At 41.3% G+C, this 14,645-nt stretch overlaps 1 protein-coding gene across 1 annotated transcript; it reads right to left on the reverse strand.

Annotated features, from left to right (window-relative positions):
• Positions 1-620: 620 nt before the first annotated feature.
• Positions 621-13,955, reverse strand: ing3 (inhibitor of growth family, member 3). The gene is made up of 12 exons (XM_080754162.1): positions 13,857-13,955; positions 13,434-13,505; positions 10,960-11,060; positions 10,775-10,840; positions 9,376-9,472; positions 9,202-9,273; positions 8,807-8,926; positions 7,652-7,815; positions 5,274-5,464; positions 4,317-4,509; positions 2,566-2,604; positions 621-2,021 (listed from the first exon to the last, which is right to left on the reverse strand). Exons 1-12 carry the CDS (start codon positions 13,882-13,884, stop codon positions 1,905-1,907), a joined length of 1,260 nt encoding a protein of 419 aa, XP_080610288.1. The 5' UTR covers positions 13,885-13,955; the 3' UTR covers positions 621-1,904.
• Positions 13,956-14,645: the final 690 nt, after the last annotated feature.

Here is a 14,645-nt window from a genome sequence, read left to right on the forward strand (position 1 = left end):
GTTCACATATACTTTATCGAGGTGCCCAGATATAAGATGTCCCTAGTGTCCACCTAACCTGGTACAATCAGTGTGTATAGCAAAACGCCACAGGGCGACATGCGACCTCAGGCCAGTGAAGTATATTGGACCAGTTACCCATATATAGAGATCCATGTACTGTATATGGAGATATGCTGTGAGAGCCCCAAACATGCTTATTCAGTTGTTGTGTGAAAGTCCTATTATACCTTTTTATGCCCATACATGGAGATCCCTGTCTGTAGAACCAGCCGTTAGTGGGGTATGTGGCCTCCATATATGGGTATTCCCATATGAAGTCCTGTTAGATATGGGCTTAATATTGATAACACCAGGGAACTCCATATATGGGCATAAAAGCCATTCAGTTTGTGTGACATCACAATGAAGCCAGTGTGAGATATCAGAGCGGCAAATCCATTGTTCCTGACATCACAGTGATGTCAGAGCATGTCAGGGCGACAAACCCATAGAACCACAGTCAGGCGTTATAGACAGAGATACATACGGACAAGCTGTGACCGTTCACATACTAAACTTGCGACCTATGGTCGCAATCAGGCATTGCGACACAAATAAATGAGAGTGTTAACAAGAGGTACAAAAAAAAACATTTTATTTTTGACATTATCTGGAAATGGTACACACACCATCTCAGTGCAGAATGACTGGTAACACATAAACACACTTACAGCAAACATACTTGCAAACCTCTCATACATACAGGCTTCAGTAATTAATTTGTTCTTATACTGTACATTCTGAAAAAAAAAAAGAAATTAAGAGACTCTCGAGGGGTGTCAAAGTTAATATTACGCGACAGCAGTAACTTAATGCCTCTGTTCCCCTACACCTCAGTCATGATCAATTAATATCAGGTACGTCTTCGACATACGAGAGCACCTTAACAAAATCAGGAGGCTTTCCCTGGGCTTTTTTTTCTGCAGCCCAAAAGGAAGAGCCCCTGGCTAACGTTTCCCCACTTAGAAAAAAAAAGAAAATCATTTCCCTCGTGCGTGCTTCCCGTCAGCAGCACTTGTTGCGTTACAAGAGTCAAGAGAGTGGATTGTAGTGGTCCACCTAGTCATGGCGAGGAGGAAGAGGAATGTTTGGTACTGAGTGTGAGAGAGAGAGGAGGGTATAGGTAGGAGGACAGGGGCGTTGATGTCTTCAGTAAGAAGGTTCAATCTAAGTCAGTGCTTCTCAACCTTTTCAGGCCTTGACTCCCCAAAACAATAATCATATTTAAACATATTCAAAATATTTAAACTTTGCTGCATCCCCATTTCCTGTCTGTCTACTGTACTATCAATGAAGGCAAAAATACCCCAAATATATATATATAAAAAAAAGAAAAAAGTTTGACTCGGCTCCACAGATACATATTGTGAAAACAGCCTACAAGTTCACAACGCCTTGCATTGTGAACTTGTAAATCAGCAATTTTCACTATTGTTGCCCCTTTCTTATACTATTTGACAATTTGGCCAATGTTTGACCATTACCTTTGATGGAGTAATTGTCTGTTTTCGTTTAATTTATTTTCTTTTTGAGGTATTACAAGTCAAATTGTCACTTCACTGTCATGGGGAACCCCCCGTAGGGTTCCCGACCCACAGGTTGAGAACCACTGATCTAAATAACGAGGCTCCTCCAGAACGCCAAACGTTGTAAACACAGATCTTGAGGCCAGAGAGTCCGCCTCCGACCATCCACCATAATGACATGGCGAACACACACACACACACAGACAGACAGACAGACAGACACGCACACATGTGGTCTGGAACAGGTACACATCTTGTTTTGTTATGGGAGGGGACCACAGGGTTAGGGTGCGGTGTTGGGGGGGGGTCCATGAAGGAGGAGGAGCTACAGGAGGTCTATTTGTGCCTGCTGCCTCTTCTCTTCATGGCAGCCGTACACTGAGGGCAGTACCACTTGCCCTTGGGGGCTTCTGTCAATCCCACGCAGCCGTAGTGGAACCACTCGATTGGACACTGAGAAGAACACACACACACACGATTGGACTCTTATGATTAGTCTGAGTCGATGTCGATTTTGTTGACTAAAACTATGACAAAAAAAGTTCGACTACCTTTTTTTCACTGACGAAAACTACATCAAAACTAGATAAAAACTAAGCTATAATGACCAACTAAGACTAAATATATTGACAATTTCATCAAAAAATAACTAGATTAAAATGTTAGGGACTAGCGGAGTAGAGATCCAGTAGAACTAAAAGTCAAGTCATTTTATGTTTGGTTGCGCTCTGAAAATAGAAGATCTACAAGCTCACAACGCATCGCAGCAGATCGGCTATTTTCAGCATGCAACCAAGTGTAAAATCTGCCATTACGACGATCAAGGCACCGCCAAAATACGCTTTACATATTTTGTCAATTTTATTCAAAAGACTGACTTTAAAACTATATCAAAATCAACACGGGTCTGAATTGTATTCACCTCAAAAGAAAGAAAGAAAGACACAGACAGAAAAACATCAATGCAGGGATGCAAACCAGGAAACCTAATACTTACATCAGTATTATCACAGCCAACCATTTCACCATAAGAAACCTGAGTAGGGAAGAGACAGTGTTAATATTTCTGGCAAATATAGTGGTTGGCAATAACCTTTGCAGAGAGTGAAACGTTGACAACTAATTTGTAGTTCCATCTGCCGTCTGGTCCCAGTGCATATTGTGCGGGTACATTTGTGTTCAACAGAGCGGAACCGAATTGCTTTTGTCTCTAGTGGCAGCAGCAACTTTTTAGATTTACTCTGCGACAGTGTGTTATGTTGCAATCAAGCACTTGTATTAGAAACAATGACTATTTTGAAATGGTAAAAAAAGGAAAAATTCACTTCTTTTTTTTAAATCATGTGAATTGTCACCAAACTATTTTGATGCCGGACTATGTAAAAAAAAAAAAAAAATAAAAAAAAAAAATAAAGAAATGTAGGACTAGTTGGATCCAACTCCTTTTCTTCACATTTAACCGTTTATTTACTTTACTCATGCTGACATCCAAGATCATTTATGCTACCAACATACAGTATACAGAACCCCTTTTAGCATGTAAAAGCTTATACAATATATCTCTGGTTTGTAGTGAGCAACAAAACTTGAAGACAAAAATGAAGGCTGATCTAAATGGTAAATGGTGCATTTATATAGCGCTTTTTTAATCCAAAGCGCTTTACATAGATTGTGCATTACATTCACCCATTCACACACACATTCATACACCGGTGGCGGAGGAAGCCATGCAAGGCACCAACCTACTCACCGGAGGCAATTAGGGGTTCAGAGTCTTGCCCAAGGACCCTTCGACATTAACTCAGGGGGAGCCCGGATTCGAACTGGGAACCCTACGGGATTTATACCCTTCGTGCTCTAATACCAGTTTCTCTACCCCTGAGCTATGCCGCCCCTAGTTCCGCGATCTAGAACTAGGGCTGTCACCAACTCACCATCATTAAATTACAGCTGATAATTGTCATAAACAACAGCGAATAACTTTCAGGATTTGTGCAAAAAAATGCACAGGGCAGATCTGATTAGATTTTTGAATTACTTTGAAAAAGTTTACGTTGAAATATTTTGCTGTAACATGAGCCATTTTTATGCAGATGAACGGACATTTTTATATTCTAATGATTATTCAACATAAATGCGAAAAGCTCAAAATGATTGCCATCAGGCTACCATGTAATAACTGCCTAGGCCAGGGTTCTTCAACAGGGCGTCCGGGACCCCTAGGGGGTCCTCAGAGTTACTACAGGAGGTCCTCCAAATCTTTGTGATAGAAACTTTTTGTTTTATATTAACCACTTGAACCATATTTGGTGAACTTTAGCCAAAAATAGCAGATCCAAACCAAAGCTCTTTGCCGAAAATAGCCGATCTACAAGCTCACAACGCGAGCGTGTAGATCGGCTATTTTCGGCAAAGAGCTTTGGTCTAGTGGGGAAAAAGAGCAGACCAAGTACAGAGTGAAAGGTCATGTTTTTTTAAGTATTGACGGTTCAAGTGGTTAAATATCTGAAAACACAAAGTGACATGAATCCAAAACACACTGATGATTGTGCTGTCAAACGATGAAACTATATGGAATCTATGAAGAGGTTGTGGGGGTCCCGGACTCCCCGCTTCATCTCTCTCTCAACTAAGGGGTCCTTGACCTGAAAACGATGAAGACCCCTGGCCTAGGCTTACAACCCAGACAAAAGGGCTTATAACTAAAAAGAAAAAACATTGAGGTTCAGAGTGTGGAGTTGCGTTTACCTGGTTGCAGATGCAGTAGCGGGGCTCGTTGGGGTCATAGGTCCAGTCCACCTGGCTGTTGGCCTCGGCCTCAGGTAGTGCCGAGGCCTGCTGGGAGAGCTCCTGGGCCAGAGCCGAGGACGAGGAGCATGATGACAGCGAGGAGGAAGAGGACGACGAAGAGGACTGATGATTAGAAGACTTTATGCCGCTTCTGTTTAGGAGAAAAAACAGAGAACAGAGCAGGGGTCATCGCCATGCTGGCTTGTGGTGGACATTTGTTCTAATTAAAATTTTGCCTTGGACATACAAAACAAGTAGACAAACACAAAGAGGTATCCCCTAAATGACCATTACTGCTATGTAACTCTTGAGAGTGTAAACATTAAACCAAATGGACCCGTAGGTGGGAAGTCTGGGAAAGGACCATCCGACATGCTGTGCCCGTGTCGCATACCTAAATTAGCCGATCTACAAGCTCACAATGTGGAGCATTGACTTTTTTTGTGGCACATAACTAAGTGCTAGATCTGCTATTTTCGGCAAATAGGTTTGGTGCAGAGGTAAAAAAGAGCAGACCAAGTACAGAGTGAAAGGTCAAATTTGCTAAAAACACGAATCCAACATAGACTGATGACAGTGCTGTCAAACAAGTCTATGAATCTATCTATGAAATCGATAAAAATCTGCATCACACATTTATACTGTGTGATGTTTATGTTGAGGGGGTCCCTGCTTCATCTATCTCTCAGCTAAGGGGTCCCTGCTTCATCTCTCTCTCAGCTAAGGGGTCCCCGCTTCATCTCTATCTCAGCTAAGGGGTCCCTGCTTCATCTCTATCTCAGCTAAGGGGTCCCTGCTTCATCTCTATCTCAGCTAAGGGGTCCCTGCTTCATCTCTATCTCAGCTAAGGGGTCCCTGGCCTGAAAACATTGAAGACCCCCGTCTTAAAGCATTAAGTCAGCGGTGTTGTCTCACTTGGACTTGCGTCCCCTGGAGTCCGAGGTGGCGGTGGGGGCGAGGGTCTGGGTGAGGGTGGAGGCCAGGGCGGAGGAGGAGTAGCCCTGGGTGTCCCTGGACAGGGCGAACTCCCTGCCCAGCTGGAAGTCGTTGTTCTTGATGGCCTCGTAGCTGGCCTTCAGACTGGAGGTCCTTCTGCCCTCCTTCATCTGCACGCACGCACACGCACACACACACACACACACACACACACACACACACACACTTTACAAAGGATCCAATAGACCAGGGCTTCTCAAAGTGGGTGCCATGACGCAAAATCTCCTAGCATTAATGTATTATTAGTGTCTACATTTCCTTATTGTTGACTAGTAGATGGGTGCTAGTGTTGATAATCAAATAATCAATAAAGAAAATTAAATACGAGTTTCAGGCATACCGATCATACCGGTGCACCAACCAACAGTCAACAAACCCCAGTGCACGAATGGGAGAACAGAAGTCATCGATCAGACCACTTATTTGCTCAGCCCAGTGGACGGGGAATTTTGATTTAAAAAACTCACCCGTATACCAAAATGCGTTTAATTGAAACAAAATAGCTTCTCAGCTCAAATATTAATATGCGATTATCATGCGATTAATTTTGATTAATTAATTACAAAGTCTCTAATTAATTAGATTAATTTCCCAGGCGTAATTATTAAGCAATTTCATTAAAATATATAATCTGTGATTAGATGTGTGAAGTGCATTTACAGGATTTTGCACTTTATTACACAATTCTGCAATAATGTTATAGTCTAAATTAATTGCATAGTTAATAATCTAATTATTAACTGCAGCCCTACTCCTGTCAATATATGTTTTTCTTCATCCTGTGTGTGTGTGTGTGTGTGTGTGTGTGTGTGTGTGTGTGTGTGTGTGTGTGCGCGCGCGCGCGCGTGTGCGTGTGTGTAGGGTTGGACTACAGAGGAACCAGATCAAACCAGAATCGGTTCCATCATTTTTGGCATAGTTTCTGGAACAGGTTTCATCTCACTGTCAGAGCTGGTGTGTGGACTTCACGTCTGCTATACAATTACAATACCGGTGGTTCTCAAACTTTTTAATTTCAAGGACACCAACATAACTGAGTGTACAAATGGAAGCAAATGGAATCATTAAATGAATCCTTTAAGGCAGGGATGTCAAACATACGGCCCGCGGGCCGAATCCGGCCCGCGAGATGATTCAATCCGGCCCCCCAGGCTAGAGCATACATTTCTGAGCATTTAGGAAAAAAAAGTAAGTCTCTAGCCCATTCCTGTCAAGAGTTATGATTGTTTTAAGAATTAACCTAACTAATGTCTGTACACTGCAGGCTAGGTTTCTCCCACCTGGCAGTGATTGAGTTGATTGATTGGAATGTTAAGTGACCAGCTCTCTCTCTCTCTTTGAAGATGACAGCATTGCTAGGAATAGGGTGGTTGGTCTGGCTATGAATAATACGTGAACATACCTACAATATTCGAACTGTACTCAAAGATTACACAAATTAGACATGGAAATTAATGTTGTTAAAAAAATAACTTATTTAAAAAATATAATAATAAAAAAATGTAAAAGTTTTATTATTCCGATAATTTCGGAATATGCCATTATTGTTCATTACTTTAATTTTTTATTATAAAATACAATAAAAATAATTATTGTCCTGCATCAATAATATTTTTTTTTAGCCATTTACAAATTATAGCGTACTGGAGACTATCAGGAATTGAATTATTCTATTATCAAATGGTTTATTCTTATTGGCACTTCTTAAAGGAGTAGTTCACCCCCAAAATGCCATGGAGCCAATGTAGACTCATTCCTAAAACAGAAATTTGATTACAATAAATGCATGCCTATTGATTCCGGATGGGGACCCAAATGCATTTGGGTCCCCATCCGGAATCAATGGGGGGAAGTGTACTATTATCACATTTTTGTCTTAGTAATGCGACAAATAAAATAAAAATATCAATCAAAGAAAAAAAAGTCATTTTGGGGATGAACTACTCCTTTAAACAAATAGCATCTCTCGTACCTAACTGCAACTGTAATACCAATAATGAAAGTAGCTATTTTACTTAATAATGAACACAATTTGTAAAATGATATACTGCTATACTGCTAGCTACAGCAGTGGCTGAGACGACAGGAAGAAAAACAGAGCGAACATGTGCGCGAGTGTGCATGCCATCCGATCCGCGACTGGTTCGGCCCTCATCAAGTCACCTTTCATCCAATCCGGCCCTCACCCCAAAATGAGTTCGACACCCCTGCTTTAAGGAATCGGACTGTTAAGAGGAAATCGTTAAGGAACCGGCAAAAATCCTAAAGGACCCCAACCCTGCGAGTGTGTCTCTGACCTGTGCAGTGGCCTGTACTGCCTGTGCAGCAGCCATGGTGATGGCCCCTGCTCCGGCCGCGGGCCCTGCAGGCAGGGAGCTGAGGTTGTACGAGGCCAGAGGCTGCGAGGAGTTGACGCTGTACACGTTGTTAGTGGACGAGGAGGTGCTGTTGGTACGGCAGCCTGGGAGGGACAAACAAGTAAGGCATAGAGGCAGAAGAGAATTTGAGAAATTGGTCGGACTCCGTTGTTTAAGTTTCAGCAGATCTAGTGTATTATTATTTTTGTTCTCAAAATCTTTATCACACAATTTTGTAACCCATTTTTCACCCAGTGGCAATTGCCTAGGCTGTAATCCTGGGCGCTACTCTCCCTCTGCCCAACCTGGGGAAAGCCCCGAACCTAGCTCATACTTCCTTCAATGCATGAGGAGTGATCAAGCCCCTTCAATGCATGAGGAGTGATCAAGCCGCTTCTTATCGCCTGACAGGGCGGGATTTCCGGGGACCTTCTAGCTGTCAGGCGACAGCACTACCAACTGGGCCATCATGCCCCCTGGATTGTATGTGTTATTCTGACATGCAGACACACATGTTAGCATGTCATCTCTACTTAACCAGGAAGAAACCTTCTTGTATCTCTTAACAAAAGATGGTGAGTAAAATTCTAGGCTATGGATATCATGTCTAGGACTTAACATTCAGATGACTTCTGCTTCACTTATTTCTATCCAGAGTCTGGATAACAATTAGGGAAAGCAGAACACGGCTATTATGCATTATTGGGCATTAGACAAAAGCCTTGATTACTGAATGATCATGGCAGTGATACATAGTGCCAAACTTCAGATTAAATCGTTTTTTAATAGCACGACAGGCTTTAGGTTATACCCATATATTGCACATCAGAAAACACAAGGTACTCTTATTTTGTAGCATTTCAGCTGATTCAGCACCATGGAGAGGGCTCATTTTTGGATCAATGGGAATTTGTTTTTGGAATAATGGACTGTTGGGCTTTTTCGGACTATAGGGCTGTCAGAATAATAGCTGTCGGACAAATGGCGCAACACCATCGTATGATGGGGTCCATGTTGAAAACAGCAGATCTACAAGCTCACAGTTCTTTGTACGACTTAATTATGAGAACAGAAATGTCAGGTAGTGATGGTTACCTGGCGTATTCTCCTTGGAGGCGTCTGAGGTCAGGGTGGACAGCAGGGCTTCGGATTTGAACTTCTTCTCTGGGACATGCTCTGTAGTGTGGTGTACGGGAGCGCTGTATTTCCTAGTCTCTGTCATAAACACACAAACAGGACAAATTAACACATAACACAGCTGGATGCCTGGCCATGCCGATATACTGGTTAGTGCTAAAATAGTCTTGCATAACCAGAAGATCGGAGATCTCTGACTACCGATAAGTCTGGTGATATTGTAGACCCAAAGCAGTTGCTAGAACTTGGTGGAAACAATTCGTAGATATCTCTAGGCCTATCGGTAGGTGGAGGTATCTGATCATCTGCCTAGGTGAGACTAGTGCTAAAAGTGGTAAGTACGGGATCCATACTCTCGGTTGTGGTGTGGGAATGCACATGGTGGTTGTTGACCGGCTGAGAGGGGCTGTCCATCTCCAGAGATCCTGAAAGATAAAGACGGAGACATGATCTCAATTCCGCCTTTCCAGCTGCATCGGGCTGTTTGGCTCAACACAAATCTAGGAGAAACTTCAAGTGACACTTACGTCTCTCCAGGATCTCAGTGATACCAGCGTTGTCTGCCTCCAGCTCCATCTTGAACTTGGCCAGTTCCTGGTCCAGCTTCCGCAAGTGCCGGTCCACCTGGAAGACAGCGCAGCATCACAGCACCACCAAGCCATGACAGGACCAGTGACAAATATGGATCAGTGTTGAGTTCGTCGACTAAAACTATAACAAAATGTTTTCGTCGACTAGCTTTTTTCACTGACGAAAACAAAATAAAAAATAAGCTATGAAGACTAAAACTAGGACTAAATATATTGACAATTTTGTCAACAAATAAAGATTTGACTAAAATGTTAGAGAGGAACTAGTGGAGAAGAGATCCAGTAGAACTAAAAGACAAGTCATTTTATGTTTAGTTGTGCTTGAGTGTTGCGCTCTGAAAATGAGCTTGTAGATCGGCTGTTCTCACTTCTCAGCATGCAAACAAGCATCATTACCATCAAGGCACCGCCAAAATAGATTTGTGTCGACTAAATCAAGTATCAACTGTAGATTTAGTGAACTAAAACGAGTTTAAACATAAAAACATACAGATGACAAAAATATGACTAAAACGAAATGAAACTAATGTTTCTGAATAACTGACAGTATGTGTTACAATTATGTTACAATTTCCCCAGCAATTTTCACGATTGTCACTTCAAGTATGATTGGTGCTTTTTCCAGTCACATCACATGACCTCAGGACTTTTGTATTTGTGGGTGCATTTCTATTCTTTACTTCTTATATTCTGTATTGTCTACAACAAACTACACGTAGGAGAAGATTTTTGGTCACACAGTAGTCTATGTGGCTACTTTGGTAGCACAACAAATAATCATCACTTCCACATTGGTAGGCACTGCAATATAAAGCATTACATTGCATTCAAATCCTTAAATCTCACACTCAATCTCAGCATTTGGCTGCCATCTAGTGGCGGTTTATCTACATAACAGCCATACATTAGGAAGTCAATTTTATCTGACTGATCCTATGAGCCAACGATCAGGGACATTGGCAGAATAGCCATTGATACTCGGGGTACAGCTAAACTACCAGTAATCAATTATTTAAAGAACAAACTAGAAAATATACATTTTAATGGAATATATTTTTTTTTAAATATTATTATTGTCTTAAATACTGTAGCAAAACGGCAACAGTACATCTTACAATTCGTTGTTGCATTAGTATAACATAGGAAGTAGGCTTGATCAGTTAATCAGACTACCCCACAATTTAGTAGATTAAAAAAGATAAGATAGATAGATATACATAATTACATTAAATCACTTCTCAATTATTCTATTAGTCGAAAAGGTTATAATAAATAGAATAATTATTGCTCTGAAAATTATCGACAGTTGCAGCCCTACCGTACCACTGATACTCACCAGATCATAGATTTGATTGGCCAGCTGAACTTTCTCATCTGCATCTTCCAAAGCCTTGTAATAGTCCTGGAAAGTCATCACAAATACCAGCCATGTTAACACACTGTAGACGCCAACATTTCATAAACAGGTTTTTGCAATAGGCCAAGGGATTCTCCTGAGAGCACAAATGAATGATCATTAACCTTTTTTATGACCTCCATCTGCTCTTCTCTCCATTCTGGTTTGTTCTTCTTAGCGTTGACAAAAAATTCGATCACCTTCGCTTCCAGCTGGTCTGTGGCATCTGGTGGTGAAAATTACCAGACAACACAACCGTTTCATACACACAGCCACATTACTACTGTACATATTGTTGTTTTTTTTTTGTTCTCCACAGCAAAGTCATAGCATGCATGAGCATACAAGGAACATGGTGAAGAAGACAGCTCTTGTCGCTCATATTTTTTTACTTTACATTCTGGTTAAATAGTTACTAATCATCTTTTGTTCACAAAGACACGTTTGTTGCCAGAGATCAAAGTGGACTGACTGTAAAGAGATGATATTCCAGGGAGGAAGTAAAAATGGTTTATTGGGAGAACACAACTATTGTTTTTTTTTTTTTTTCTAAATTTTTATCCCACGATTTTTGTAACCCATTTTTTCACCCGGTGCCAATTGCCTAAGCTGTGATCCTGGGCTCTACTCTCCCTCTGCCAACCTGGGGAGGGCCCCGAACTGAGCTCATGCTTCCTTCAATGCATGAGGAGTGAGCAGGCCGCTTCTTATCACCTGACAGGGGGAGCTTCCCCGGTTGGACATAGCGCGTGGAAGGAACACGTTATTCCAACCAGTTCCATTCCCCTCCATCAGGCGCCCCGGCTGGCCAGGGGGAGGCTTTATAGAGACCAGGATTACTGCATGTTTTTGTGAGGGTATCTACCCTAGGAGACACGGGGAACACAACTATTGTGATCTTATGTCAGCTTGGTCAACACATTCCAACCAGAAAATAAGTGTCTGAAATGTTTGTCTTGTTTTCTTTTAATATAAATTGCAGCTTCTTGTCAAGTACAAGGACACACAAGTCATTGCGTCATTGGTGATAGCTAAAACCATAACATACATTAGCCATGCCTTCCATCAAATGAAATAAGTTGTTTAGATGAAATTTATGGCAAAAAGGGTGCATATCGAGTTATTTAAAACATATTTATTTATTGTGTAGAATTATTAATTTACTATTGTGTAGTAAATTTGTAACAAAAGACAATATGTCTCAAAATATTAACATGCCATACAGATGAATTATTGCATAATAAAGAAATATCAATGTAAAAATTTTAATAAATGATTATAAATAAATACAATAAATACAAATATTGAATAGCCTATACATTATTCGGTAGTATTTGGTATTCGGTACTATTCGGTAATATTTATTCTGCCGTAAAATCAAACCAAACCGGAACCGAATAGGCACTATTCAGCCTAATATTTTCGGTGGCTTTTTTTATGCCTTATTGATAGGATAGTAGACTGACAGGAAATGGGGAGAGAGATGGGGAATGACATGTGGCAAAGGTCGTCCGGATCGGGAATCGAACTGGCGACGCCAGCAGGCATCATAGCCTAGTATGTGGTACTGGTATGCGCCCTGACCACTAGGCCAGCAGGCGCCCCCGGTGGACGAATATTCGTGGACAAAATCTTATCCAACGACAACACAATATTCTTAAGTTTTGGGTCTGAGAGAGGCAAAATCTGATCAAATGGTGGTCCGTGGCTCCAATGCTGATAATGTACCACTGCTGCAGAGTATAGATAACAGTGGAAAAGCAAAATAGAAATGATTGCACATCATCTAGTTGTATGTAGTGTACTAGAAAATGTGGTAATGGTTAGAGATCAAACTAACATGTTATTTTGCTGCGGACCCCATAGCTGGAACCCCCTCATCATGGACCACAGAACTATTGCTCTAAGAAGCATTGCCCAGTTCAAAAACGTTACATTCCTCAGATCAGCAAGGCTTTTGATTGATTGAATGAATACTTTATTTGCAGTTTACAAAATGGTACAGACTAGGCACAGTTATAGTATAATGCTAAAAAGGATAACACAGGCTTGTTTCCATTGTTGTGGAACTTCCCAAAAATAATGAATTACATTTTTTATTTAATTTATTTTTTACATAAAGTTGTATTATAAAAAGTTACTTAGCAACTAATACTAGCTTGTCTCATTTACCAACTTAATGATGACATCTTTCGCTCACTCAATTAAATGTCTATCCTAACAATCTCGTTGCTGCTATTTATGTCTGAAAATGTTACGTTTTTATGGTAGAGTCCTAGCAGTGAAGGTTTAAATGTTTTTTATTGTTGTTTTATGTTTTTCTTTTCTGCTTTATTATCAATCATGTGAACCTTTTCTGTTAATCACTTGTGCTTAATTTTTGCTCTGTAAAGCACTTTGAGCTGCATTTCATGTCATGAAAGACACTATACAATTAAACTTTATTATTATTATTTGTATTATTATTATCATCATCATCCTCCTAACTCTGATCTTGAAGCACAAAACACGTGGTGTGCGTGTGTGCTAGTGCATGCATGGGTGTGAGAGAGTGCGTGTGTGTGCGTGTGTGTGTGTGCGTGCGTGCGTGCGTTCATACTCTGCACTTGCAGGTCCATCTCCCTCATTTCCGTGAACCTGTCGCGGAGGTCCATGGGAAGCTGCTCGATCACTGCCAAGAGAACAAAACAGCCGTTAGACCTAGACTGGGATCAAGTTGCTTTACAAATTGCTGATCCGGTCTGGGTTTATACCGGATACAGAAACGTTTCTTGCATGTATGTGTGCGTGAAAATAACCGGATACGGTAGGCGGGCTCTAGACCAGATCACACTGTTTGATTCGCAATAGAAATCATGCTTCCCACGGGTGCTGCGGAAAGCCTGGCGAAGGGAGGTTACGTTAAGACCTGCTAGCATGCTAGGCTAACGGCTCGAGCGGGCGACGCCGAGTAAAAACACACACCCGGGTCCAAAACGCCCCCGCCGGTCCGCCGGCGACACGGTTCGAGCCTCATACTTACTCTCCAGATAGTCTTCCAGGTAAAGCATCTTGGCGAATTGGACGTTTCGGCCGTTTAATCGAAGGGTTTTGTGTCTTTCAATATGGCGCCGCCAGTCGCTGTCTGCTTCGGAAAAAAATAGCTCGGAAAAAATGAGGTCAGAGAATTGTGACGCAGGGGGCTGCTCGTGGTGTTATTGGCTAATGCCAGACGTGCGTCGGTTAAGTTTGTGCGCTAAATGTACGTGGCCCATGGGACTTGTAGTTCGAATTATTGTAGAAGCTACAGGAAGAGTGGGCACCTTGATGTTAAATTGTCTATTTTTTCCTAAATGTTAAAAAGGGTGAAAAGAGAGAGAGAGAGAGAGAATATAAAGTAGGTCTATAGATTATTCGAAAATCCACAGTACATCATTATCAGACCAAAATGCCTATGCTATGCCCAAAAGGGCTGCAATATTACAATTTACATACATTTCATGTATGAAATTCATGCTTAATATCACAGCCATTCTAAGGCTACGGCTATAGGTTTTATAACAATTGTAAAAAATATTAGACAATATTAGGCACCCAGTTATAGGCTATATGCTCTCCAAAAGCTGGGTTGTTATCAAGATTCGTTGATGCTTGTTGGGGATTCTGGATGTATTGTGGATGAAATTCCTAATTCATAAGCCTACAAATGAACATCATTTAGCCTTAATACATATAGAAAATAGTGTCAATGCCACATTGTGAGCATCCATCCAACCATCATTTGACACCGTAAATCATTCTATTCTGATTGAGAAACTAAAAGCCATCGGTC

This window comes from Nannobrachium achirus, assembly GCF_963921795.1.
Source record: "Nannobrachium achirus genome assembly, chromosome: 23".
Lineage (NCBI taxonomy): Eukaryota > Metazoa > Chordata > Actinopteri > Myctophiformes > Myctophidae > Nannobrachium > Nannobrachium achirus.